The sequence below is a fragment of the Anabrus simplex genome, chromosome 12, assembly GCF_040414725.1.
Source record: "Anabrus simplex isolate iqAnaSimp1 chromosome 12, ASM4041472v1, whole genome shotgun sequence".
Lineage (NCBI taxonomy): Eukaryota > Metazoa > Arthropoda > Insecta > Orthoptera > Tettigoniidae > Anabrus > Anabrus simplex.
Window position 1 is genome coordinate 43,012,503 of NC_090276.1, and position 26,383 is coordinate 43,038,885.

The window sequence follows — 26,383 nt, forward strand, 5'->3', positions numbered from 1 at the left end:
AACCATTCCAACTGTAAGTCTCCAATGTGATTGAGATTTGGTGCGACGACTTCAGTAGGCAAAGTTTGCTCATTTAAGCACCTCATTGACAGGAGTGAGCGGCAGAAAGTAGGTATAATAATTTCGTGTGGCTATTTCTAGCCGAGTGCAGCCCTTGTTATTGTGGTGGAGGATAGTGTTATGTGTGGTGTGCGAGTTGCAGGGATGTTGGGAACAGCACAAACACCCAGCCCCCGGGCCATTGGAATTAATCAATGAAGGTTAAAATCCCCGTCCCGGCCAGAAATCGAACCCGGGACCCTCTGAACCGAAGGCCAGTACCCTGACCATTCAGCCAACGAGTCGGAGAAAGTAGGTAGAGGTGGGGAAGTGATGTGTGTTCGAGAAAGAGTGAGAGCGTGACACATGAACTGGTCGGCCGCTCCACCTCTACCTGCTTCCCGCCACTCACTCCTGTCTATGTGGTGCTGAACCCATTGCCACGCAATTATTTTCCTTGAAAAATGTACCTTGGAATGCAATTATTCTTTTACATTTTAGGTATGGATGCTAAAATGGTTACAAAAGCATACTGCATCAAACTGACAACATTTTGGGTTACAGTTTAACTTCCTACAATAAATTGTAGTCTTTTAACATATGGTACACCTTGACACATCCATCCACGTGGAGGGCAACTTTGCATTTGTTGCACTCGAAGCAAGATTCCTTCCAGATTCCGCGCTCAAAACAGACTTTACATCTCCTTGATCGGGCTGATTTACTTGATCCTGGAGCAATCTTCTCAGGAAAATGACCCCAGCGCCTTCCCTGTATTCTCACTGCAGTGCTATCTGAGGTGAACATCCTTTAGTGACATAATTATGTAGGGTGACATCTTCTAGAATTTGCTCTGCAAAGTTGACCCGGAATGATGAGAAGTTCATTCTCTTTTTCCTCGCACTCAGCATGACATGTATGTAGCTAGTATTCTACAATATCACATCCAGCAAGTAGAAGTACAATTTCTTGTACCCTTTTACATACCTGCATTGCCTTTCGGAACATTACTGACCAAATTCCAGTTCCAATTGTTGGATGTGGTGAGGTTATGTACGGTGTTATCTTCATCCTCACTATCGTTTTCATGAGCGGAGTCACAGTTCTCAGACGCACTATCACTGCTAAAACTACTATCAGATAATTCTGAGATATTTTCATCACAACTATCAAGAAGAAATTGCAGAATTCTTTCCTCTTCCTCCTCACGATGTTTACACAACATCTTGCTCAGTAGCATTCATTTCATGAACAAGATGACTAACTTTAAAAGAAAAATATACATTGACGAAATGGCCTTCGAATAATAACACTGGCATGTAAACACACTAGCACTATCCAAGAACGTAATTATAAAGTACAACATCACAATCGAAAGAAATCAATGGTCAGACAGATGTATTTCCGACTCGAGTACACGGCGATGATTGCACCCGTCATTGCACGTTAATGAATGACGGTTATACCCGTTACAGTAGCGGAATGGGTTAAATGAGCAAATTTTGACACACCAAAACACGTTCTTAATATACGATTGGGCATCTAATTTTGAAATGGCTGAAGTCGTCGTACCAAATCTTATAAGATCGCAGACTTACTGATGGAAGGGTTTCTTTGTGAGAGAGAAGAGTATTCTATTCAAAAAAACTTTAAGAAAGTTTTATCTTGAACATTAACATGAAGTTGGAATGGAAGACAAAAGAATTGGGGCAAATATTCATTTATAGGAAGTGGAAATGCCCGCCCTGCAGTGTAGAGGCCCATAGTTAGATTCCCAGCCAGCTCAGGTCAGAGAGTTTTACTTGAATCTGTTGACGTCCAATCAGCCTACATGATTGCAGTGAAGAGCTATCTGACGGTGAGATTGCAGTCCTCGTCTAGAAAGCTACGAATAATGGCCGAGATGATTCGTTGTTAATGGTTATGAATTTCATGTTTTTGGTCCGTATTGAACTGAGAATAATATATAAGCAATAATAATAACAACGTAAACGTTTCCACCTTTTCAATACTAAAATATATTCACAAAATTATAAATTACACGGTACTAGTTTCGACCCATCTAGGGGTCATCATCAGCCGTATTGGAGCAAAGAACACTTTTGGCGAAATCCTAAGAAAATGTTATTTTAAAGAATAACAAGTGAAATGAGATGTTATTATGGTAGTTAATAATACAAGGAATATACATACTAAGAGGTTTTTAACAAAGAATAAAGTATAAATGGGGTGTTGTAAAAATTATAATCATGGAAATCAGTAAGTTCTTGTATTGAAATGACATATATAAAATTATATATGGTTTAGGAAGAGGGCTTAAGGTGGGGCTGAAGGGTGCGGGAGAAAGTGTAATTGTCTTTGAAAAGTACCTTTGATTAAATTTAGGATTGAGTTTAGGTTGGCTGCATTATTGTTTCTGAGGAAAGTGATAAATAGATCGAAGAGTATGTTGGGTTTCTCTGAGATTTCATTGAGATTGTGACTGGCATTAAAGTATTGGTCTAGGTGTATGTAGTAATTTTCCATTATGTTGAGTAAAGGGCCCTTGTTTGCTAATACGAGGATGTCCATGTCTTGTTCAATATTGGTGAAATTATGGTTATAATCTTGCATGTGTTGGCCGATGGCTGAAAACCTGTTGTATTTTATTGCGTTAGCGTGCTCGTGGTATCTGATAATGAAGTTTCTCCCGGTTTGCCCGATGTAGGTTTTTTTACAGGTGGTACATTTGATCCTATAAACTCCTGATTTTAAAAAACTGCTGGTCTTGTTGATGTGTGAAGTGTTGTATAAAACATTCCACGTTCTTATTGTTGGTTTTGAAGGCTATTTTAACGCCTTGTTTCTTAAAGATGTTGGTTAACTTGTAGATATCATTGTTATAAAATTTTCAGAAAACCCACTCAAACAGCCTCCACCATTCGCCAAGATTCAGTGCACCCCCAGTCCCACAAACGAGCCACATACAACAGCCTAGTTCACCGAGCCTTCAGCATACCTATGTCCAATAAAGATCTAAAAAACGAACTCAACACAATCCGCGGAATCGCAAAATTCAACGGCTTCAGCAATCATTTTATAGAAAGGATAATCAATAAACACAAACATCGCCCAAAAACTACCCTTAAGAAAGAAATAACCAAACCTCTAACATTTTCCACCTTCACGTTCAACAATGATATCTACAAGTTAACCAACATCTTTAAGAAACAAGGCGTTAAAATAGCCTTCAAAACCAACAATAAGAACATGAACGTTTTATACAATACTTCACACATCAACAAGACCAGCAGTTTTTTAAAATCAGAAGTTTATAGGATCAAATGTACCACCTGTAAAAAAACCTACATCGGGCAAACCGGGAGAAACTTCATTATCAGATACCACGAGCACACTAACGCAATAAAATACAACAGGTTTTCAGCCATCGGCCAACACATGCAAGATTATAACCATAATTTCACCAATATTGAACAAGACATGGACATCCTCGTATTAGCAAACAAGGGCCCTTTACTCAACATAGTGGAAAATTACTACATACACCTAGACCAATACTTTAATGCCAGTCACAATCTCAATGAAATCTCAGAGAAACCCAACATACTCTTCGATCTATTTATCACTTTCCTCAGAAACAATAATGCAGCCAACCTAAACTCAATCCTAAATTTAATCAAAGGTACTTTTCCAAGACAATTACACTTTCTCCCGCATCCTTCAGCCCCACCTTAAGCCCTCTTCCTAAGCCATATATAATTTTATATATGTCATTTCAATAAAAGAACTTACTGATTTCCATGATTATAATTTTTACAACACCCCATTTATACTTTATTCTTTGTTAAAAACCTCTTAGTATGTATATTCCTTGTATTATTAACTATTACCATAATAACATCTCATTTCACTTGTTATTCTTTAAAATAACATTTTCTTAGGATTTCGCCAAAAGTGATCTTTGCTCCAATACGGCTGATGATGACCCCTAGATGGGTCGAAACTAGTACCGTGTAATTTATAATTTTGTGAATATATTTTAGTATTGAAAAGGTGGAAACGTTTACGTTGTTATTATTATTGCTTATATATGATTCGTTGTGCCGACCACACGACACCTCATAATCTGCAGGCCTTCAGGCTGAGCAGCAGTCGCTTAAATCATGACCGTTCGGAGCTGTTATGCCGTGGAGCTTTGTTTAAAGGAAGAGAAATTAGGGATTGGAATAATATACCATGGAAAATGTTTGATAAGTTTCCAACTTCTTTGAAATCTTTTAAGAAAAGACGAGGTAAACAACTGATTGGAAATCTGCCACATGGGTGACAGCCCTGAATGCAGAAGAGTGGTGAGTGACTGCCATATATAAAACTACAGAAATAATTTAGCTTCTTTTCTAGGAATGCTGGACCCTCAGGTCCACACTGCAGCTCACATGTGTCAGGCTCACATGTTAACATATGAGACGCTGCTCGAGGAAGACAAGAATCAAGTGATGGGAGTGTGTCACGTGGCTGACCTCCGTCAACTTCCTCTGTCCACAGTCACTCTCTGGGATCCCAACGAGTTCAGCACCATTGTCAAGTGGGGAGAGGTGAGTGTTTCCAGCATCACTAATTGGTAAGTTAGTGTGTTGGTCAGGAGTACTGATAAGACTAAATAATTAGATAAAATTTGTGAATGATCACAATATTATTAATGATTTAAGCCCACTAGAGAGCGCTGACTAGTTATTTCTGGATGCTTAAGCCCTGCTATTACTTTGTCCTTTCTTTCTTGTGGAAGAGGTTTGCAAGATTTAACAACCTTTGGTAGAGGACACCACGAGTTTACCATTTTACAAAATTTGGGGCAATCTGAGACATCGGTATCAGAAATCCCAATGGAGGCTAAGTGTATTTTTACTTCATTTAGCCACATGCTTCCAGTCTTGTAACTTTTGATGAGTGAGAAGACCTTCTTTGTAAGCCTAATGTTGTCCATTCTTAGAAGATGCCCGTAAAATGTCAGCCACCTACGTTGCGTGCTAGTGTTAGCCGTTTCCAACTGTTTGTACAGTTCAGCGTCCGCTTTCAGTCAGTAGGTTTCATCCGGAAGCACTGCTGACCCATGAATTTTCCGGAGGATACGTCTTTCGACTTTTTCCAGGTCATCTGTGGTGCCTTTCCTGTTTATCAGTAAGACCTCTGTAGCATGTAAGAACTGGGATCTCACAACAGTCTTGAAATGGCATACTTCTTGTTGTAACGGTTTTGCGACAGTTGGTAAGCGGCGTAGAGTTAAAAATTTGGAAATGAAATGGCGAATGGCTTTTAGTGCCGGGAGTGTACGAGGACATATTCGGCTTGCCAGGTGCAGGTCTTTTGATTTGACGCCAGTAGGCGACCTGCGCGTCGTTATGAGGATGAAATGATGATGAAGACGACACATACACCCAGCCCCCGTGCCTGCGAAATTAACCAATGATGGTTAAATTTCCCGACCCTGCCAGGAATCGAACCCGGGACCCCTGTGGCCAAAGGCCAGCACGCTAACCATTTAGCCATGGAGCCGGACATTTTAGAAATGATGCTTTAGTTCAGATTTTATAATGAGAATTTTGAAAATCTAGCATCAAAAGGTTTTAAAAATAAGAAAATACATTTTTCTGTAGATTGAAGAACAAGTTTCAAATATAATACACACAGAATTTCATTGTGATAGGATTTGAATGACTGAAGGAACAAACTGTATAAAATGGTGTAATTTTCAATGGTAGAAGGTGTGCATGCCCTCTTAAATACACATCTGTTCTCTTACAGCAATCTGTTCCCATGAGACACAAGGAGATCCACTTCCTCAATGTACCCACACCGCTACGATATGTCTATGACTTTGCCTGCTCGAGGATCAGCGAGAAGATGAAGAACAGATTTGTAGTAAGTACAATGTATTTATAAACTTTATCATCATAATCTTCCAGGATCGGGCCCTTCTACAACTGTTCCATCCCCATGTTTAGTGGTCACTTCATCTTTTCAAGGAACGCCCTCGTCGTCATCCTTTCCCCATATCCAGTTGCTGCCGGGTTGAGGCATTTATGGCATTTCTCCAACTTCCACTTTCCTTCCACCATTTTGTGCCAGTTAACATTTCTTCTTCTAGCACTTCTCTTTATTGAATTGATCTACCTTGTTCTAGTCTCTCAACTTCACCTCCATCATCTGGCTTGGTATTCTTTCCTCATCCATCCTCTTTAATATCCAAACCATCTTAGTTTAACCCATATTTAGATTTTCTATTCTGACTTCCTTTCTAACATCTTTGTTTCTCACACTGTCTTTCCTATCATACTTCTTAGGAATTTCATTTCACTGCCTTGAATTATTCTACTCTCCTCCCTACTTGTCATTGTGCAAGTCTCAGCCGCATATGTCAATCTTTTTCTACTGCTTTTCCCACATCCTGGGAACTGTCGCACATGTGGATTTGGCCCTTTTCTTACGGCCGGATGCCCTTCCTGATGCCAACCCTATATGTAGGGAAGTAATCACTATTGCGTGTTTCTGTGGTGGTTGGTAGTGTAGTGTGTTGTCTGAATATGAAAGTGTTGGGACAAGCACAAACACCCAGTCGCCGGACCAGAAGAATTAATCAGAGGCGATTAAAATCCCCAACCCAGCCGGGAATTGAACCCGGGACCCCCTAAACTGAAGGCTTCAACGCCGACCATTCAGCTAATGAGTCGTACTCGGCCGCATATGTCAATAGGGTGCATAATACATTATCTTTTTACACTTCCTCATTCCAGATAAAGTTTCTTACACTCTGGTAGAATGCATTGCTCTATTGCAGCCTCTTACTAATCCTCAAGTCCAGCCTTGTATTCTGCACTAATTCACTCCCTAGGTATTTGAAATTGTCAACAATTTCAAGGCTTTGACCACCAATTTTCACAATCCATTTCCCTTGTCTTAATCTTCTTGCCGTCACCATGGTCTTGCTTTTCTCTGCACTATTTTCATACCATACTTTTCAATTTTCTTGTTCACTGCATCAAGTTGTTCTTGTACTTCTTTGCTGTTCTTTTCCCAGACCACAATATTGTCTGCAAATAATAACTTCATCTTCCTATATGCTTCCTTTGTCTCATTTACAATTTTGTCCACAACCATTACAAACAAAAGAGGCAACAGCGCACTCCCCTGTCTTACTCCAGTTTCATTTCCAAACCATTCTGTCTTTCCAACCAACAACTTCATCCTGTTGGACCTGGCTGCCATTTGGTTGTCAGTAATGGTGTACTTCCTTCGTTCAAATGTTATGAGTTTAAATCATAAGTGTTTATTCCTTAGAATCCACTTCTCTTTTCTGCCTTCACTTTGGAGCATTGATAAATTTCATTCTTCTAAATCATTCATGATCCCTGTGAACCAAGTGTTCTTTGTTCTATTTTTCCAGAAGTAACTAAATAACTGTTTCACTAGTCAGGTTTCTGGCAGTCTGAATACATTTTTAAAAAAGGGGCAAGTCTCCTTTTCCGCATTGTATCTATTATTGATTCACTTTCATGATATACAATTTCATTAAGTGATAATCTCCACTGGTAATCAACTTGGTGTTTCTTATTGACGATTGTCCTGATGACTTTTCTATCTACTTTCTGCAATTCATTGGTTGTCGGTTTAGTGTTCAACCTGAAGAGTGTTTCACTAGCATAAGTTACTTCGAGTTTTACAACTGCATTGTAATGTCGAATTTTAGCATTCATGGAGAGAGATTAAAAAAAAAAAAAAAGTTGGGCCAGGTGATTCGCTGTGCTGTTTTCAATTTAGATGTTCTGCTGTCGATCAATGTTTTATCTTTTGTGTTCCAGGTTATAATTTCCCCAAGATGTTTGAACATGCTCACACTCCTAATTTGTTTGCCACTGTTGAGTTGAATGGCTGGCGTTTCAATTCTGAAAGTCTGCATCATTTCAGTCTTTTAAACTAGATTTGCAGTCTGATTTTCTAAGCAATTTTCTCAAGTTCTTCAATTTGAAATGTAGCTTCTTCCACACTACTTGCTAGTAATGAAAGATTGTCTACGAATGCTAAGCAATCAAGGTTAATATTTCTGCCTATCTTGATGTCTGAATGGCATTTCTTTACCCATTCTTGCGCGACTTTCTCCAAGACACAGTATTCTTAAGAGTGATTCCAATAAGTTTTTGGTGTAAACCAAATTCTTATAGGACTTTCAGTAATGACTAACAATGAATACTGTCATAGCATCTCTTGTTCTGAACTCTATGGTGTTTCATGATCCACTTAAGACCGATGATTTGATCAGGACAGCTTTGTCCTGGTCGAAATCCTCCCTGACACCCAGTTCCTTTATTATTACTTGATACTACCTAACTTAATGTAATTAAATGTAAATTAATCTAATTTTTTGGTTAAATACACATACATTGGTTCTACCATGAATGACAAAGGCAATCTGGGAAGTGAAAGCTCAAGCAGAATACAGTCTGGTTGGAACGCTTAGAGAAGGATTTTCAGCGTGTTGTGTGACACGAGGATTCCAACCAACTTGAGAGGGAAAATACCTAGACAAGGTAGTTGCGAGACCAGCACTTATATATGGAGCACAAACATCACCTGTCACCAGAGGGTTGCTGCAAAAGACACATGGTTTTCTTTTTTTCTTTCAATTAGCTTTACGTCGCACCGACACATAGGTCTTATGGCGACGATGGGATAGGGAAGGCCTAGGAGTGAGATGGAAGCGGCCGTGGCCTTAAGGTACAGCCCCAGCATTTGTCTGGTGTGAAAATGGAAAACCACATTCAGGGCTGCTGACAGTGGGGTTCGAACCCACTATCTCCCGGATGCAAGCTCACAGCTGCGCACCCCTAACTCGCCCAGTGACACGTGTTGTAGAGATAAGGATGCCGAGATATTTGTGTGGACTGACAAGAGGAGAGAGAGTAACCAATGAGAGAGTTAAAGGAACATCAGGTGTGGAGGAATAAAGCACAAAAGTTAGGGAAGGAAGAATGTGATGGTTAGGCTATGTTAAAAGGAGGACAGAAGATTATGTATAAAGGAGGGAAATGGAGATGGTAAGGGGAGAAAGGGAAGACCAAAAAGATAGGACTGTATATCGCAGTCTCAAGGAAAACCTCTACGGAGACAGCAACAATTGAAGGAAGTTGATCCGCACCAGCGACCCTACTTTGTGTGGGAATAATAAAGCCGAAGAAGAAAGAGACTACGGTGTTGTATCAGTGCTACCCATAAATACGAGGGCAAGTCACAAGTATCTGCAATTTTGCTCTAATTGTCTTTAGGTTGGCTTTAAGGCATTGTGTGCTCACCAGCCGCTAGAAGGCACAGTTGTCTACGTCTTGGTAGGTTTCAGCGTTAGCAGATCAGTACAGCTTGCGCTGTTGCGACCTAAAGAGGGCCGCTCCACACTCTCTTTGCACCAGGGAAGACCAGCGATCTGTAATAAGTTTAAATCTAAGAATTTCATTTTTGTCCTGCCTGCTGGCTCTTCAGAAGTGTGTACGCGTGCGTTTTATATTCAAGAATCATTCAAGGCAAATATTTTCGCACTGCAAGATGTGTGGTTAAGGTCATTTTTAATATGTATAACTTTTGCTTTCTCAACGATTCATTTGTTTCTATATTCGTCCATGTTTTTATCTCCTCGTAAGATGTGTATTGTTGAATGTAACACCTTGTGTAAAAAATTGGGTTAAATGAAGAAGTTAAATCATGTTCAAGATCATGCCTTCACGTCTCTGCACAATATTTAAAATGAAATTTACCGTTGGTCTTTATAGCTATTGTTGAGAGTGAAGGAGAATTTCCTGTTGTGTGTATTTATCAGGAACTCAAGGGAAACTTCATTAGTTAGTCGGAACACAGAAAAAAATGATGAACTCTTCTCAGAAGAACTCTTAAGGTTTCACTTTACTTTTTCCTGCCTGCTGGCTCTTCAGAAATGTGTGTGCGTGCGTTTTGTATTCAGGAATCATTCAAGGCGAATATTTTCGCACTACAAGATATGTGGTTAAGGTTATTTTTAATATGTATAACTTTTGCTTTCTCAACGATTCATTTGTTTCTATATTTGTCCCTGTTTTTATCTCCTTGCAAGATGTGTATTGTTTAATATAACGCCTTGTGTAATATAAATGTCTACATGCTAGCCTATTTCCCACATTTTGGCTGAAGATGACGCCAAACAGCGTCGAAACTAGTTCCAAATGTAAATATATGTTGTAATAAACTATAACAATTTTGTATTGAAAAGGTGGACCGTTTTAAGTTTCCTATCTTCCATTCTGTAATAAGTTTCTTGTTGTCTGAGGGTGTACCAGGAGCAGAAATTCATAGAACAGTCACTCGTCTGTTATTCTGGATCATATCACGCACTTATTCAATATTGGCATCAGTTAGGGCTGCAGATTGACGCCTGGATCTTTCCTTATCCTTCAGACTAGTGCGACCCCTTTTGACGGTTCAATCCACTCGTAAACACTTCGCTGTGGCAAAACAAAAAATTCTTGTTATTGTGCTGAAGGTCTTCTGTGAATTTCCGCTCCTGGTACCCTCAGACCACGAAAAATGGATTACGGAACGCTGTTCTTCCTTGGTGCAAACAGAGAGTGGTGTGGCCATCTTTACATCGCAAGCTGTAATGATCTGACAACATTGAAACTTACCACAGACGTAGACAATGGTGCCATCTAGCAGCTGGTGAGCATGCCATAGAGCCAACCTACAGACAATTAGAGCAAAATTGCAGATACTTATTGACTTGCCTACAAACTTGTTAAAATATTGTCATGCTTGTATTGAAATCAAGAACTTTATTTTTCTGACACACACTGTTACAGTTATATACTGTATAACTGATAAAATTTGATATGCAAATACTCTAAATCTTTTATATAAAAATGTTAAATTGAATCTTGAATTTGGGCACAGCACATGGAAATTCAGGAGGGAAAGGAACTTGGGATTATCAATTTATGAATGAATTCATTTGTAAACAAAACTAACCGTGCCTCTCTCTTCAATCTTCTAAACCATAATAATAATAATGTTATTGGCTTTACATCCCACTAACTACTTTTATGGTTTTTGGAGATGCTGAGGAGCCAGAACTTTGTCCCATAGGAGATCTTTAACGTGCCAGTAAATCTACTGGCATGAGGCCAACGTATTTCAGCATCTTCAAATACGACCAGACTTAGCCAGGATCAAAACTGCCAAGTTGGGTTCAGAAGGCTAGTGCCTCTACCGTCTGAGCCACTCGGGCCAACAGGCAATAAATAAAAAAGAAGCCTACCGTATCTATGTTTAAGATGTGGAGATTGTCCTGATCTTTCTGTTGCTCCCTCTTCCGACACTGACCTGCCATTATGTTCGTCCTGTTACATGTTCGCTTCTTGTTTGTATCTCTCCCTATATGTCACGACCTGTCATCGTGTTTATCACATCATGTGATCCTCTTTATATCCCTGTCTTTCTCCGAGGCTAATCCCTCCAAAAAAGTCTCCTATTTTTTTTTAAATAAATACAGAACTCTGTTCATGTGGCTGTTACTCACAATATTGTGAAGAGTGTTTCACGTGCTCGCATATAAAAATGCGCTGGCTGCGCTGAGGCACTCAGTCTTGGCTTGGCAACCGTTGAGAACGGAGCTCCCGTTGAATGTTAGCACCAAGTGCGTGCAGTTATTCGGTTTTTGAACACAAAAGGTACTCGACCGATTGAAATCCATAGCCAATTGATGGAAGTGTATGGCGAGTCGTGCATGGATGTCAAAAATGTTCATAAGTTGTGTAAAGAGTTTGCAGCCGGTCGGACTGAAATTCACGACAAACGAAGAAAGGAGCGGGAGACCGTCAATTTCCATCAAGACAGTCGTAAAGGTTGAGCAAATCATGCGTAAAGATCGGCGGATCACCCTGGATTATCTCTGCATTTTGGTTCCTGAGGTTTCCCGAAGCGCCACTCACAACTTGATGAACAGCATGGTGGCGAACTGGTATGATATGGGCATACAAAAACTGTCACAGCGTCTTCAAAAATGCATCGACCGACATTGTGATTATGTAGAAAAATAGCTAAATGTTCAAGCTGTAAACTAATGTAAACAATTGTAGAAATAAACAGGTCTATGTATTTACAAAAAAAATAGGAGTCTTTATTTTTGGGATTACCTTTGTATAAGTGACTTAATTTGTCACTTGCTTGTTCATTTACATTTGAGGAGCTAGATGCAATAACAGCGTAAGTCTACTTACGCTGTTATTGCATAAATACCGTTTTTGGATTTCTTGGTCCCTTCACTACAACCTAGTCCAGGTCTTAGTTCGCTAGGGTGCCGATAAAGGTCAGGAGCTCACTAAAACCAGTACCATGCGCTACGCTGTTATTGCATGAAGCATGCTTCACGAGCTGCACGTTCAGTTGCTGCCAGTTCTTTGGCTAGAGAAGATGTCAGCGAGCGCAAGAGAAGGTTTTGTGGCTATTGCAGACAAAAGGGTTGATATTCTTTCACTAATGAAATACTTAAAACCTGAAAATTTTGAGTGGTGTGTGAAAGTCATGTGTGCGTAATGATTTCCTACAGTCCGCTAATGCAGCATGTGAAAGGTGAATCATCCTGATTTTGGTCAATGATGCGGTATTTAAGTATTTTTTTTTTTTTTTTTTTTTTGCTAGGGGCTTTACGTCGCACCGACACAGATAGGTCTTATGGCGACGATGGGATAGGAAAGGACAAGGAGTTGGAAGGAAGCGGCCGTGGCCTTAATTAAGGTACAGCCCCAGCATTTGCCTCGTGTGAAAATGGGAAACCACGGAAAACCATTTTCAGGGCTGCCGATAGTGGGATTCGAACCTACTATCTCCCGGATGCAAGCTCACAGCCGCGCGCCTCTACGCGCACGGCCAACTCGCCCGGTTTTAAGTATTTTAAACAAGTAAGACATACAATGTCTAAATCCTAATTATATACTTTGTGATATGTTTTTGGTTTCTTTTCATTTTTTAAGTTTAGAGAATCACTTTTTAAATGAAAATAGGAATAAAAGTTGTTCAGAAAGCAATGTTTCTAATTTTGTAACATTTCAAATATTTGTTGGGGAAGGTGGGGAATTACCGTAGCCTAATACTATAGTTGGGGAGAACACTGTAACAAACCTCTCTCGGCCCTTTGCTCAATAAAGAACAAAAAAGGTGAATATTATGTAACGAATAAACTTATTTTTTACCTTTCTTAGTTGACAATTATTTTAATGAATTTGTTGTTAATTTGAGTAAGTTTAGACATTTTTGAGAACTGAGGTGTGATAAACTGCCACTTTTGTTCCTCTATAGTGGGTGATCATGCTTTTCTATCTCCCTGATCAATACTGGTGTATGGCAAAATATAATATTCCTGCTCTTCATGCAATAACAGCGTATAAAAGGAAATTTTAAATAACTCTGTCTTTCTTATATGCTAACAGATCAATAAAATTCTTTGGGAAATACATTTCCTGGCTGTTTCAAACGTCTTTTAATGAAATTCAGGTTGATTCCTAATATTACTTTTAACTCAGAACATTTATAAACTTCAAGCTTCTGTTTCTCAAAATAACGTAAATCTACTTACGCTGTTATTGCATCCAACTCCTCATTTCATTATGTGTACCAGTCAAAATACCTCTTATAGTAACAGGCTAGATTCTTTCAGTCTGTTGTAACTGGGGACTTACCAGTTCACTTAGTTGATAATGAAATGAAATAACTACAATCCAGATGAATTATTATCCTGCTCCATATTTATTATTTTTTTTTTTTTTCCAGCTTCACAATTCATTGGATCAGCTGCACAACAGGATCGACACATGTGTTCTACCCAAGGAGTATGGCGGAACAATGCCAATGACAGAAATGATAGGTAAAATATAAAACTCATAGTCTCATATCTTTTAGAATTTTCCAAATTTAATTTATTTCTTTACAAGATTTCCCTGAAATGCTGAGATGCCTCATGGACAGAATATACAGGGTGCATCAGAACTATACTGACAAAAAAAAATCAGGGATGCTCTTCGTGTTATGTTAACAACAATGATGCACTCGGGTTGGCGAGAACATTTTTCTTTCTGAAAAAATTAGTTTACATTCTTACTTCCGGGAGCGCGATTCAAATTGATAAACTCGCCGTATCTGCTATGCCAGAGCACAAGCCACTGCTGTGCTTCAGGGACGGAGGGGAAGTGAGGTGTATGATGGAGACAGAGATAATATCCACAGTCCACTTATTAAACAGCCATAAGAGCACACCATAATTAAGACACTTGTCAATCAAGGTATGCACCAGATCGTTTCTCCTCTCGTCTGTTGGGTGCAGTAATGTTCTTTACTGAACATGATCGAAGATGCGACGCTGCCGCCCCTTCACTCACAACATTGTAAATGGATACTGAACAAAGGTTTGATTACAGTAGATGTTCAATATGCCCCCCTCCTACTTTGATGCACAGTTCACAATGGTGGAGTAGTGACCTTTGGACTCTGTTCAGGATGTGTGGTGAGTCGCGAACGACCTGGAAAGCTGCCTGTATTCTTCGTACAAGTTCATCTCTTTCTACAGTGTTCGCATAGTAGTCAAATTATACTTTTTTTTTTTTTTGTTTGTTTGGTATTTGCTTTACATCGCACTGACACAGCTAAGTCTTATAGTGACGATGGGATAGGAAAGGGCTAGGAATGGGAAGGAAGCGGCCGTTACCTTCACTAAGGTACAGCCCCAGCATTTGCCTGGTGTGAAAATGGGAAACCACGGAAAACCATCTTCAGGGCTGCCAACAGTGGGATTGGAACCCACTATCTCCCGGATGCAAGCTCGAATGATGTAGATGTAGATTCCCACAGGGAACCTGAAATATTTTTCCTCGAATGAGTAAATTTATAATACCAGTATTGTTGGTCCGTTATTGGACATTATAAATTTTCCAGCTAACTCATTCCTGGTTGCCAGCGTTTTGCCCCAGTGTGCTAAGTTGGGCTCATCAGTTGGTAAACAGCATACCCACCAAGATGCATACCGTGGAGGCCACTGCATAGGCTACTTAGAGCCACTGGCAGTGCCAATGCACCAATTTTTGATAATAAGAAAGTCTCTCATAGTGCATTGGCATTTTTTGATGAGATGAAGTCTCTCATAGTGCATTTAGCCATAATTTAGAGGTTGTGGTGGTTATTGTTTTAAGAGGAAGTACAGCTGGGCAACCATCCTCTATATAACACTATTCAGAGGGAAAAAATGGAAGGGATCCAACACTTCGAAAAATGAATGTATCGATCAAACACAGACAAGATCCCCTCCCCCACCAATTTGCTTTACGTTCCACTGACACAGATAGGTCTCATGGCGATGATAGGAGAGGAAAGGGCTAGGATGTACCCATGGCCTTAAGGTACAGCTGCAGCATTTTTCTGGTTTGAAAATGGGACACCACGGAATACCATCTTCAGCGCTCCCAATAGTAGGGTTCGAACCGGCTATCTCCTGAATGCAAACTCACAGCTGTATGGTGCTAACCGCATGGCCATCTCGCTTCATGACCAGGGCCATGAAGGGCATGAAAATGAAAGACTCCCTAGGCCTCAAATTCTCTAATACCTTCGGGGTGGGAAAAGGAGAGTTGACCACTGGAGGTCAGATAGGATGGCTGAAAGTGGGGTGCCTGGCACAAGTGGAAGCAATGCCAGGACCAGGACTCAGCCAAGGGCCCCATAGTTGCCAAACCACGCTCCCAACTTAAGAGCCTCTGAGCCCCTTTTAGTTGTCTCTTATGACAGGCAGGGGATACCGTGGATGCATTCTATCACCAGCATCCACAGGGGCTAGTCTGATATAAAAGTTTATGGAATGCTGATAACTGCTACAAGCACCACACACTAAATTTATGCTGCCAGGCTCAAAATATTTCAATGACAATAGCTAATTCGACTGAGGCATAAAAGCATTTGTTATGCAGACTTGAGCCTATTTCAGAAACAATGAATCTGTCATTCCAAGTCAACAAATATTTTGCAGGCACTTCAAAGTTCATCGCAATGATAGTGTTCCAAGGTGGAATACTATGAAGCTGTGAGCTGAAAACTTTCGAGGAATGGCCCATGCACTGAACAGGAAACCAATTGTCAGATCTTGCTTAATCCACTGAATGTTTTGCGTCAGGCCTTAGAAGCCCATGCTGACCGATAAACACCCATGCTTCTACATTCAAATTGTCTAATCGCACAGTGTACCATGTGTTACAAGAGGATGCAAATTTTCGCCCATAAGAAAAGGCAAATGTTCATGAACTGAGTAAACAGGCCATACTATGTTGAAAAAGGTGTTGTGAAGTTCTTTTGAATGCTCTGGATATTCACACTGGCCAGACTGTAATGATAGATGAAGAAAATTTCCAACTAACTGGCTATTTCAATTCTCAGAAATGTTGCTGTTTGAAGTGCTGCTGCACTGAGATGGTACTGAAACTTAGACTGTGGGCTCGAACCCACTATCTCCCGGATTAAAGTTCATAGCTGCGTGCCCCTAGCCACACCGCCTGCTCGCCCAGTGGAATGACATTAGTAGACGAATAAACTTGAATGGAGCTTTTGAAGGTAGTAAAGAACATTCAAGACTACAATGGAATAAGAACCATCGAACAACTCTACTGTGTTGATGAAGATAGAAAAACACTGTTCATATTGATCGCCAACGTCCGGGAGTCTGGGCACGGCATATACAAGAAAGATCATAATATGAAGGTAAAGTTGGAATTCAAGAGGATAGATTGGGGCAAATATTCACTTACTGGAAGAGGAATTAGGTATGGGAATAGTTTATCTGGGGAAATGTTTGATAAAAGTTCAAATTCTTTGAAATTAGGCAAACAATTCATTGGGAATTTGCATGAACGACAGCCACAAATGCAGATTAATGCTCAATTGATTGACTGACAATGGATGAAAACGAAAATCCACAGCCTGTTTCCAGTGTCAGGAATGAAATGAATGAAGCCCCCCATCTAGTGGCAAAGATAGGAATTGTGCTGGCTGTTGAAGCCTATCACACACCTCTCGGGCAATGATTGATGGCTGACAGATGAAATTAAATATTAGTGTGTGTTGCTGGAATTAAAGATGACAGCGTAAATTGGAGTACCCAGAGAAAAACCTGTCCCCGCACCCCCCCCCCCCCCCCGTCCATCCTCCGTGGGTGGGGGCAGTAGAATAACACGCACGATAGTCCCTGTCTGTTGTAAGACGTGACTAAAAGGGGCCCCAGGGGCTCTTCGAGCGTGAGTTGGTGACCACGGAGCGATTAGCCAAGTCCTGGCATTGCTTCCACTAACTTGGGGCAGGCTCCACACATTCAACTATCCTATCAGACCTCCCACTGTCACCTCTTGCTTTTTCCAACCCCAACGATATTAGGTTTCCGAGGTCTGGAGAGCTTTTCATTTTCACGCCCTTGTCTTTCTTTGGTGGTCATACCTCATTTTTCGAAGTGTCTGACCACTTCAGTTTTTTTCTTTTTCTTTCCTCTCTGATTAGTGTTACTATAATTAGAGGATGATTGCCCAGTTGTACTTCCTCTTAAAAACAATAATCACCATCACCTCCCCTTGTCCTGCACAAGTCTCACATGGAGTGACTGGAATTTGAACCACAGAACACAGCAGCGAGAGGCTGGTGTGCTGCCCCCTGAGCCACAGCAACTGATGTTGACAATGGATACCAACTAAACATTTTTAAAACCAAATTAGTGTATTGAAAATATTTTGAGTAAAAGTACAATTAAATTAATCCCTTGTGTTCAATAATCATGAAATGTGCATTTAATGTTAAAATCGAAAACCACCAGGTATTTCTACGTTACACAACAAGCTTACATTTAGCATTTTTTCTTTCAGAGCTATGGCTAGGAGAAGTGACGGCCAAACGAGAGAGGTTGCTGGGCCTTGACAACATACAACTACTCAGTACTGATGGCATCATCAGCCGTAAGAAGAAATACCCACAAGACCACAAATCTAACATCACTAGTCTAACAGGCAGCTTTCGTAAGCTTGAAGTTGACTGATCATTCCCTAGACAAGATTCATTTTATTGTTTTAGTTCATTTTATGTATCATCATTAAACGCAATGAAACATTCCAGAAGCATACACATTGTAAGGCTGAATTCAATAACAGAGATAATACACTTGATTTCTTTGTGTGGTTAATTTCAGCAGAAAGTTTTGTTGCAGTATATTAAATGTTAAAAGAACAAAGATGATTAATATTGTAATGTGATTAAAATTCACAAAGGCTCCATGTACATAGTAAGTTTCACAAATAAAGTTGTACCGGTATCGATTTTGGTGTATCTTTGTACTTACATTCCTCTTCATTATAGACTGTTATCAACTCTTGAAGATGGATCAAAAGAGTGACAGTTTAACCCCTTTCCCAGCTGAAACACAATACTCTCTCTTGATTACCAAACTGAATTCTAGTAATAATATACACTGAAACGTCTAAAGTAATGGGATATTGATCTAGTATCATGCAGGCCCTCCTCTTCTTGGCCAAATGCAGCAACTCATCACGGCATCAATTCCACAAGTGGAAGAAATACCTATGGAGATTCTGATCCATGCTGTTTGGATGGCTACCCACAGCTTCCTGTTATTTGTAGGTGCAGCATCTTGGGTGTGAATGGAACTCACCACCACCTCCCATAAATGCTCGACAGGGTTCATATCTATATAATGGGTCCGTTATTTGACATTATAAATTTTCAGGCTAACTCATTCCTATTGCCAGTGTTTCACCCCAGTGTGCTAATTTGGGCTCGTCAGTTGGTAAATAGCGACAGATTGAGTCACCTTGACTCCTCAATATTTTAATATATGTCATTGTTCTAAGCATTAAGATTATCATGTGTTTTTACCATAATAGCTTAGGCTGACGATGTCTCACAAGAGAAGAGACGAAACATCTCCCTTTTCTTAAAATAAAATGAGAATATTGTATTGTAAAGGTGGAGTCACTCAATCGATTAGACCTTATTTCTTACTGAGGCCGACAATACGGATTTACAATTAAATTTATTTCTTGCGATAGACATGAAATCCTATACAGTATTTAGAATATACTTAGGCTGCTGTATTTACTTAAATTGTTTTGAATGATGGGGTATACCCTGGAAATTTGTACACAGTATTACATGTTTACAATATTAAATGAATGAAGAGAACGATTGGATTGAATATTAAACTTTTTAAACTTATCGATCAATTCTTCAGCGTTTTTAACAGATTTTTAGACAAAAACTGATAGTTCCTTCTTAAAAACCTTTGAGTGAATTGTGACGCTTTACATAAAGGGATCTGTCTATAATTAATGATTGGGCGAATGCTCAAAAAAGAGACTGGGTACACAAAATGTTGCAACATAGGACAATAAATGGCTTCAAAACAATAGGCTGACATGTTCCCCATTGGTTGTGTGAAAGTGTCACTTAGTGATGCATCATTCCCTCATTCATAGAGGCAAGACACCAAATAAGGCCTTGGTAGCAGTGTGAGCCATGGAGCTAAGTTGAGTGAACACTTAGCATGCCCCAATGGCACATTCAGCAAGTCTTTGACCAATTAGATGCGTTTGACAGAGGTCACATCATTGGACTAAGAGGCAGGTTGAAGGTTTCTGTGAATTACTCACCACTTGAACCAATCTGCCTACACTGTGCATTGGCATTGGATGCAGTGGGAACATGAGGGTATATATACGCGTGGAAAAAGATTGGGTTGACCCCTGCAGGCCGCCAGCAAGGATAGTTTCATCCTGCGACAAGCTGCAAGCGTCACTGCATCCCCGGAAGTGCAACTTATCGTTTGGAGTTCAGGAAGGCCTTTTCACGTAATCATGCAACTTTGGCAACGGCTCGTACCCAAGTTGGAAATCACGTTTCATTCAGAAGGGATGACAAATACAGTAACATTTTCAGGTCTAAGAAAAATGTGATTATACTAAGCGGTAATAGCGAAAATTTGTTACACGATAAGCAAGGTATTCAACTACAACATAAAGGGATTTTTTTTTTGCTAGTTGTTTTACGTCGCACCGACACAGATAGGTCTTACGGCGACGATGGGACAGGAAAGGGCTAGGAGTGGGAAGGAAGCAGCCGTGGCCTTAATTAAGGTACAGCCCCAGCATTTGCCTGGTGTGAAAATGGGAAACCACGGAAAACCATTTTCAGGGCTGCCGACAGTGGGGTTCGAACCTACTATCTCCCGAATACTGGATACTGGCCGCACTTAAGCGACTGCAGCTATCGAGCTCGGTCATAAAGGGATAAAAATACCCACTATTAAACAGAGAATGACACGTTTCGTTCTTAAAAGAACATCAGATTCTATCGAGTCACTCTCAAATATTTAGAAATTGCTGCAGTGGAGACAAAGCAGGGCATTAAGATAAGGTCTAGAATTTAAATTCCAAAATGCTAAATCGAGATAAACATAACATTTATTTGTAAATATTTCAGTGCGACTTGATAGAATCAGATGATGTTCTCTTAAGAATTAAACCTGTCATTCTTTGTTTAATAGTGCAGTGTTCTCCCTAGGACCTTTTTAACATGTTAACGTCGACGTGTACATTTGCTTTTTTCGCGGTAAACTGCGGAAATGCGATATACATATTTCAGGTCGTTGTGGGCTACGGATGTGCATAATTTCATTCGAAGATGATAATCAAAGACATAATTTATGTTCACAGTTACTATTTTTGTGTCCCCCTGTTGGGGTGACATGGTTATTAGGTTGACAATGCAACAGAGAAAGCATGTGTCACCCCTAGAGGGGTGATTGCCTTTTTACCTTTGTTGAGGGACACTGCTCTGTGTTGTGAGGTGTTGGTGTACACTGTGTGAGCTGTTGGTTTACACGCTTTTCGAAGAGTTCCTTGTAATTTTTTGCGACGAGAATTTAATTCATGTTATGTGTTTCTGTGTCGAGTAAGCCATGATTACCGATAGAGAGATAGAAGAACAACAACTTGAAAAGGGTTCAAGTGCTGAATCAAGTGATGTTGACATTTCGGATTTGCAATGTGATGCCACCTTTTCCAAGTCGGAATTGGACAGTAGTTTGTGTAGTGAGGATACTAGAAAAGATTCTGGTGCTGCATCGTGCTATGATTCAACCATATCATCAGCCAGTGACAATTACTGGGGAACATTCTCAGGTTGGCTGAAAAACTTTTTATTCACACGTAGCCTCGGTTTATAATTTCCTCTGAGTGCTAAATCTCAACCAGTATGTAAAAATAAAGTAATAATAGACTCCAATCTACATTATTTTCCTTGCCATTAATAACCGAATTCTGATGGTTGTGTATGTGTATGAGGTGACAAATGTCAAATTCCACTGTCTGTTCCACAGTGCACAGCGTGCTGAGAAAGGAATGGGCACCACGCTGTACTCTATGAACACCTTACGTGAACAAGCAAGGCAATACAACAGTGAATGGTAGCGCTAGTTCTGCGCAACAGCCTAAATTTGAGAGCCCTGGACACACTACCGTGGAGGGGTGACATACGATATTTCGTGTGAGCGTCTTGTCACCCCACAAGGGGTGACATCGTCTTGAACATGTTAATGGGCCATTTTTACAAACTGCCTGGTTAATATAACCTAGATATGTGCTAGTTACATAATGGTAATACATATTTGAGTCATTGGGTGCTCCAAATTAACATGTAAATACTGTAAAACTTAATTTAAATGATACATAATTATTGTCAGCATAACTGCATCAATTATACCGGAGATCAAATGTTTAGCTTGACCACGACGTAGTGTCGTGCGCGAGCAGGGTCTGGATTAGCGCCGAATCGCATGCAAGCCCTCTATTCCGCATGACGGCACAAACCCGTAAGGCAGTCCACGTGTCAACAGCAAACGAGTGGTAGGCCTAAGCCCAGTGTTCCACAATTTGGAAGGAGCAGTAGAACACTACAATTTCAAAATACTGTTATGTCTTGTTCGTGATAATTCTAAAATAGCTCAATTTTGCAGTTAATGTTTACCTGTCTGATATTATCGCTAATGCCCTGAGGGGAATGAATTGAAAATCTTTCATATTGAAATGTTTTATGTAGTATTCCCTGTCCGGCTAATCATTCCTGTCACCTGGCCGACGAAAATTTTTGGCGAGAACACTGTAAGTGTGAATTTTTATCCCTTGTTACAGGTATGTTGTAATATAATATTTATATTTAACCTGTTTGTTCAACAGAGTGAAGAGCTTTTAGTTATATTTAAACGAGATTTTATTACAATGTTTCCGAAGCATTTCCGTAACTTACAAGCTATTATAAATTAAAAATAATATACAGAACTTTATAACTCATTTCGAAATGTTGTTGCTCACTCGTTTGTAACATTCAGTGTGTGTGTGTGTGTGTGTGTGTGTGTGGTATAGCATCTAGGAGATCCTTCATAAAGCCTAGAGATGGACAGGATCTGCATTGTTTACTCTGGACTCCTTGCCCGCCTTTTTGCTTCTATACTTGCCCGCCTCTTTGCTTCTCTATGTTCTTCTAAGTCTTTCTCTATCAAACTCATCATTTCATTCTCTTTCTGTTCACGACGGAGCAGTAAATTACGATAGAACTGCCTCTTCTTCTCTATGAAAGCTTTACCTTTCGTACGGATAAAATGAAGTTGCTGCTCCAACTTTTTAATCTTTTCAGTAAGTTCTTTCTCCTCAGCAGCTTGTTTAGCCTCTTTCAAAGCTAATTGCTCCTGCTCTTCGGCCAGTTCAGAAATTCTTTTCTCCAGCCTTTTCTCTCTCATACGAGTAGCTTCCTCCTTCTCCTTTTGAGCAGTCCTCAGCAACTTGTATGTCTCCTCAGCTGTTTCCAACTGTGACGATAGAAGAGCCAATTCCTCGTCCAGCTGCACACACACAAAGGAATGAATAAACCAATAAGACAGTTATATTTATTCTATACTAAATTTTACCCATGGCTTCACACACATATGGAAATTAATTTTATTTATTTACTTATTTAATAGTGGCGAAGTTAGGGCTTACTGCCCTCTCTTACACTTAACTATGTGAATAACAAGATAATAAAATAATATATGTAAATATTCTATCATAAAACAAAAGAAAACTATGCTAAATAATAGACTCAGAAAACACATACTGAAGAAATAGAAACTCAACAGACAAGAGTATGGCGATAAGTGCACGAGGGAACACGGCAAACGTCAAGATAATCTAGAAGGATATTGAACAAGTGTCAGCTTTCAAATATCTAGGAAGCATAACGGATGATATGAGAAACAGTGGGGAGGTAAGAACTCACACTGACATCAGTAAAGAAGCTTTTTATTTTATTTTTACAATTGCTTCAAGTCGCACCGACACAGATAGGTCTTATGGCGTCTATGGGATAGGAAAAAGCTAGGAGTGGAAGGAAGCAGCCGTGACCTTAAGGTACAGCCCCAGCATTTGTCAGGTGTGAAAATGGGAAAACATGGAAAACCATCATCACTAAAGAAGCCTTCGACAGAAAGAAGAGACTCCTATGTAGACGTTAGGACTTAAGGTTAAGGAAGAGGCTGGCAAAATGCTTTGTCTGGAGTGTGTCGCTATATGGAACAGAGACTTGGATGCTGAGGAAGGTAGATGAAAAAAGACCAGAAGCATCTGAGATGTAGTTATGGAGAAGGAGGAAAGGATATCGTGGGTGGAAAGGGTACGGAACGACCAGGTATTGGAGAGAGTTGGAGAAAAGAGGAAATTATTATGAACAATCCATACAAGGAACTGGTTTGGGCACTGGCTACGTAGAGAGTGTTTGCTGAAGGAAGCAAAAGAAGAATCGATAAATGGAAGGAGAAGAAGAGGAAGGAGAAGGTGGACAGTCAAAACAGCTGGAAATTAAGAAGAACTAAGAGGATGGCTGCAGATAGGAATGCATTGACAGCAGCTCCTGCCTAAGGGAAAAAAATATCTACACAAATAAAATTGAACTGATAGTACTTTTTGAGACTTCAGTCGATAAATCACTCTCTGACGAATCACTTAATGTTACAACATTTTTTACATACTTATCCATCTTTACACTGTCAGAGGTAAATGAACAAAGTTAAAAACAAGCGAGATCAAGTGACATGAAACTGCACTGTAGGGCTACCACGTGCAAAACTTTCAATGGGTCAAAAGAAAGCTCTTATGAAAAGTCACCGATATAGACTGTTATTGATATTTCCAGAGAGTAAAAGCTCCAACCTTTCCGGCAGTATTACCAGGATATCCACTAGTAACCTAAATCTGTTTTCCCTGGGATATCCTCATTTTCCCCTGGATTAAATTTAATGGGGCACGGTACACAAAAGCGACGGCCCAAGCCATCAGTCAATCACTCTTCAAACTAATGCTTGTGTTCAACAGGAACCTTAATTCTTGGAATTGGCATGAGTGAGTGCGCCAGTTTCTAGGCACAGTCATAACAGAAACGTAAGGGTTAGTGTTCACAAGCTCAGGAATAAGATACCACCAGTTTGTGTAACAAATGGAAGTGATATTCGAATACGTATGTTGGTCAACTAGTGAGCAGAGAAACAAACATCAATGACATGTTCTCAGACATAATTTCACTTTTCAGTAATAGTTTCTCATTAATAGTGAGTTGAAATCCATATTAATTACTGGCAATCCATAATAGTTACCACATATTAGCTTTTAAAACACTGGGCATTTTAAAAGGAACAATAAGTAAATAAGAGTTACTGTCTTTTTAATTTATTATTATTATTATTATACGTAAAAACGGCAGGGAAGCACGTATAATACATTTCAAATACTGTGCCGAAGAAGAGGTGTCGGAATACGGCAATCGTAAATAAGGCCTGAACTGACTTAGTAAACGGCCAGATTTCTTCAAATAATCCGTATAACCCATCTATAAGATTCAAAAAAAACTTATTCAGGCAACAGATTTTACCAAGAAAGAACCAATTTATAAGAATATAATTAATTCTGAGCTTTATCTAGAGAAGATAAGAAATATAAATACAATTAGACAAAGTCCTTGGAAGAGCTATATATACGGAGATTTAAGATGTATTCTGTTAAATTAATAATATCTTTTCGTTGCATGGAAATTGGATACGAAATGGAGCGAGCGTAAAGCGATGGAGGAAGGCTGACCAGATCATTGTAAGCTCAAGCCTGGCGACCTAGAGATCCAGCATGACGTAATCCAGTGCAAGGCTAGACGTTCCGAGATACCGTGAGGAGGAAGAAGAAAGCAATGTCAGACCTAAAATGGCTTGAGATAAGTAACATTTTAAGAAATTTAACTATAAAGTATTTCATTTAGTGTAGTATAATTGTAGGAATGCTGAAGTGCCAAAGATATGACCTGTTTGTGCCAATATGTGAATTCTAAGGCATATGCCGGAGAAAATAACCACTGATACGTATTATTTATGTGTAGTAATATTCTGCCGTGCTCATAAGTTTGATCTGAGGTTAATGTGAGCAGTATCGGGAAGTAAATAAGGATATTTTTGAACCAATATGTTTAAGAGTACGCCGTATATTAAGCTAGGCAAGGCTAAGATATGAAAGTGCAGTGTAATAATAATAAACCTAGGCTACCCAATGACCAGTTTGAATAACTAGGCCAATATCGTCCATATTTATGATGAGTTGGAATAAATAGTAGCAGCTTGCGATGTTATGAAAAGATATTAAGGTAAAAGAAGTGTTTTACTGCGACGTAGTAGTCATTATGAAGAAGTTGAGTAGAGATATTGATTGAATGCAGAGGAATCGCAGTAATTAGAAGCATGAATGATATGTTGTTGCAGATTTGAGATGTTGAATAGGTACTGTGAAAGTAAATGATTGAAGGAAATAGGTGCGAATTTATGCTTAGCCACAGTTGTGTTGTGATTGAAAATGAGGCAAGCAGTGGAATTAAGGCCTAGATACGTGAATATTAAGTGTAGTAAAGAGGTTAGATGGTCAATTGGTCGAACTTAAATGAAATATGGAGATAGGTTAGGCGTAATTTACATGTATTTGAAGTGTATATGGGAAAGAGATACAGTCGCCTAGTAATATATTTGTCTCACATAGTGAATATACAGTATTGGAGCACGCGTTAACCTGAAAATGGTAAAATTGGTAGGCAGTAGAAAGAGTCATTTTAATTGAAAATACACATAATATTTAATTGATCTGTACGATTCTGGCAGGTTATGATGGTTGAAGAACATGGAGAT

General features: G+C 39.6%; 2 protein-coding genes across 2 annotated transcripts in view; one reads left to right on the forward strand and one right to left on the reverse strand.

Moving 5' to 3' along the window:
- The window catches only part of Cralbp (Cellular retinaldehyde binding protein), a 110,961-nt gene extending 92,521 nt beyond the window's left edge, over window positions 1-18,440 (forward strand). The window contains exons 5-8 of the mRNA XM_067156081.2: window positions 4,441-4,634; window positions 5,842-5,958; window positions 13,879-13,972; window positions 17,994-18,440. Of these exons, the coding sequence (XP_067012182.2) occupies window positions 4,441-4,634; window positions 5,842-5,958; window positions 13,879-13,972; window positions 17,994-18,163 (575 nt within the window). The 3' untranslated portion in view covers window positions 18,164-18,440. The remainder of the gene's footprint in view (window positions 1-4,440; window positions 4,635-5,841; window positions 5,959-13,878; window positions 13,973-17,993) is intronic.
- A 4,100-nt stretch (window positions 18,441-22,540) lies between these two features.
- Window positions 22,541-26,383, reverse strand: part of Ndc80 — a 119,459-nt gene continuing 115,616 nt past the window's right edge. The window contains exon 12 of the mRNA XM_067156224.2: window positions 22,541-23,035. Within this exon, the coding sequence (XP_067012325.2) occupies window positions 22,610-23,035 (426 nt within the window). The 3' untranslated portion in view covers window positions 22,541-22,609. The remainder of the gene's footprint in view (window positions 23,036-26,383) is intronic.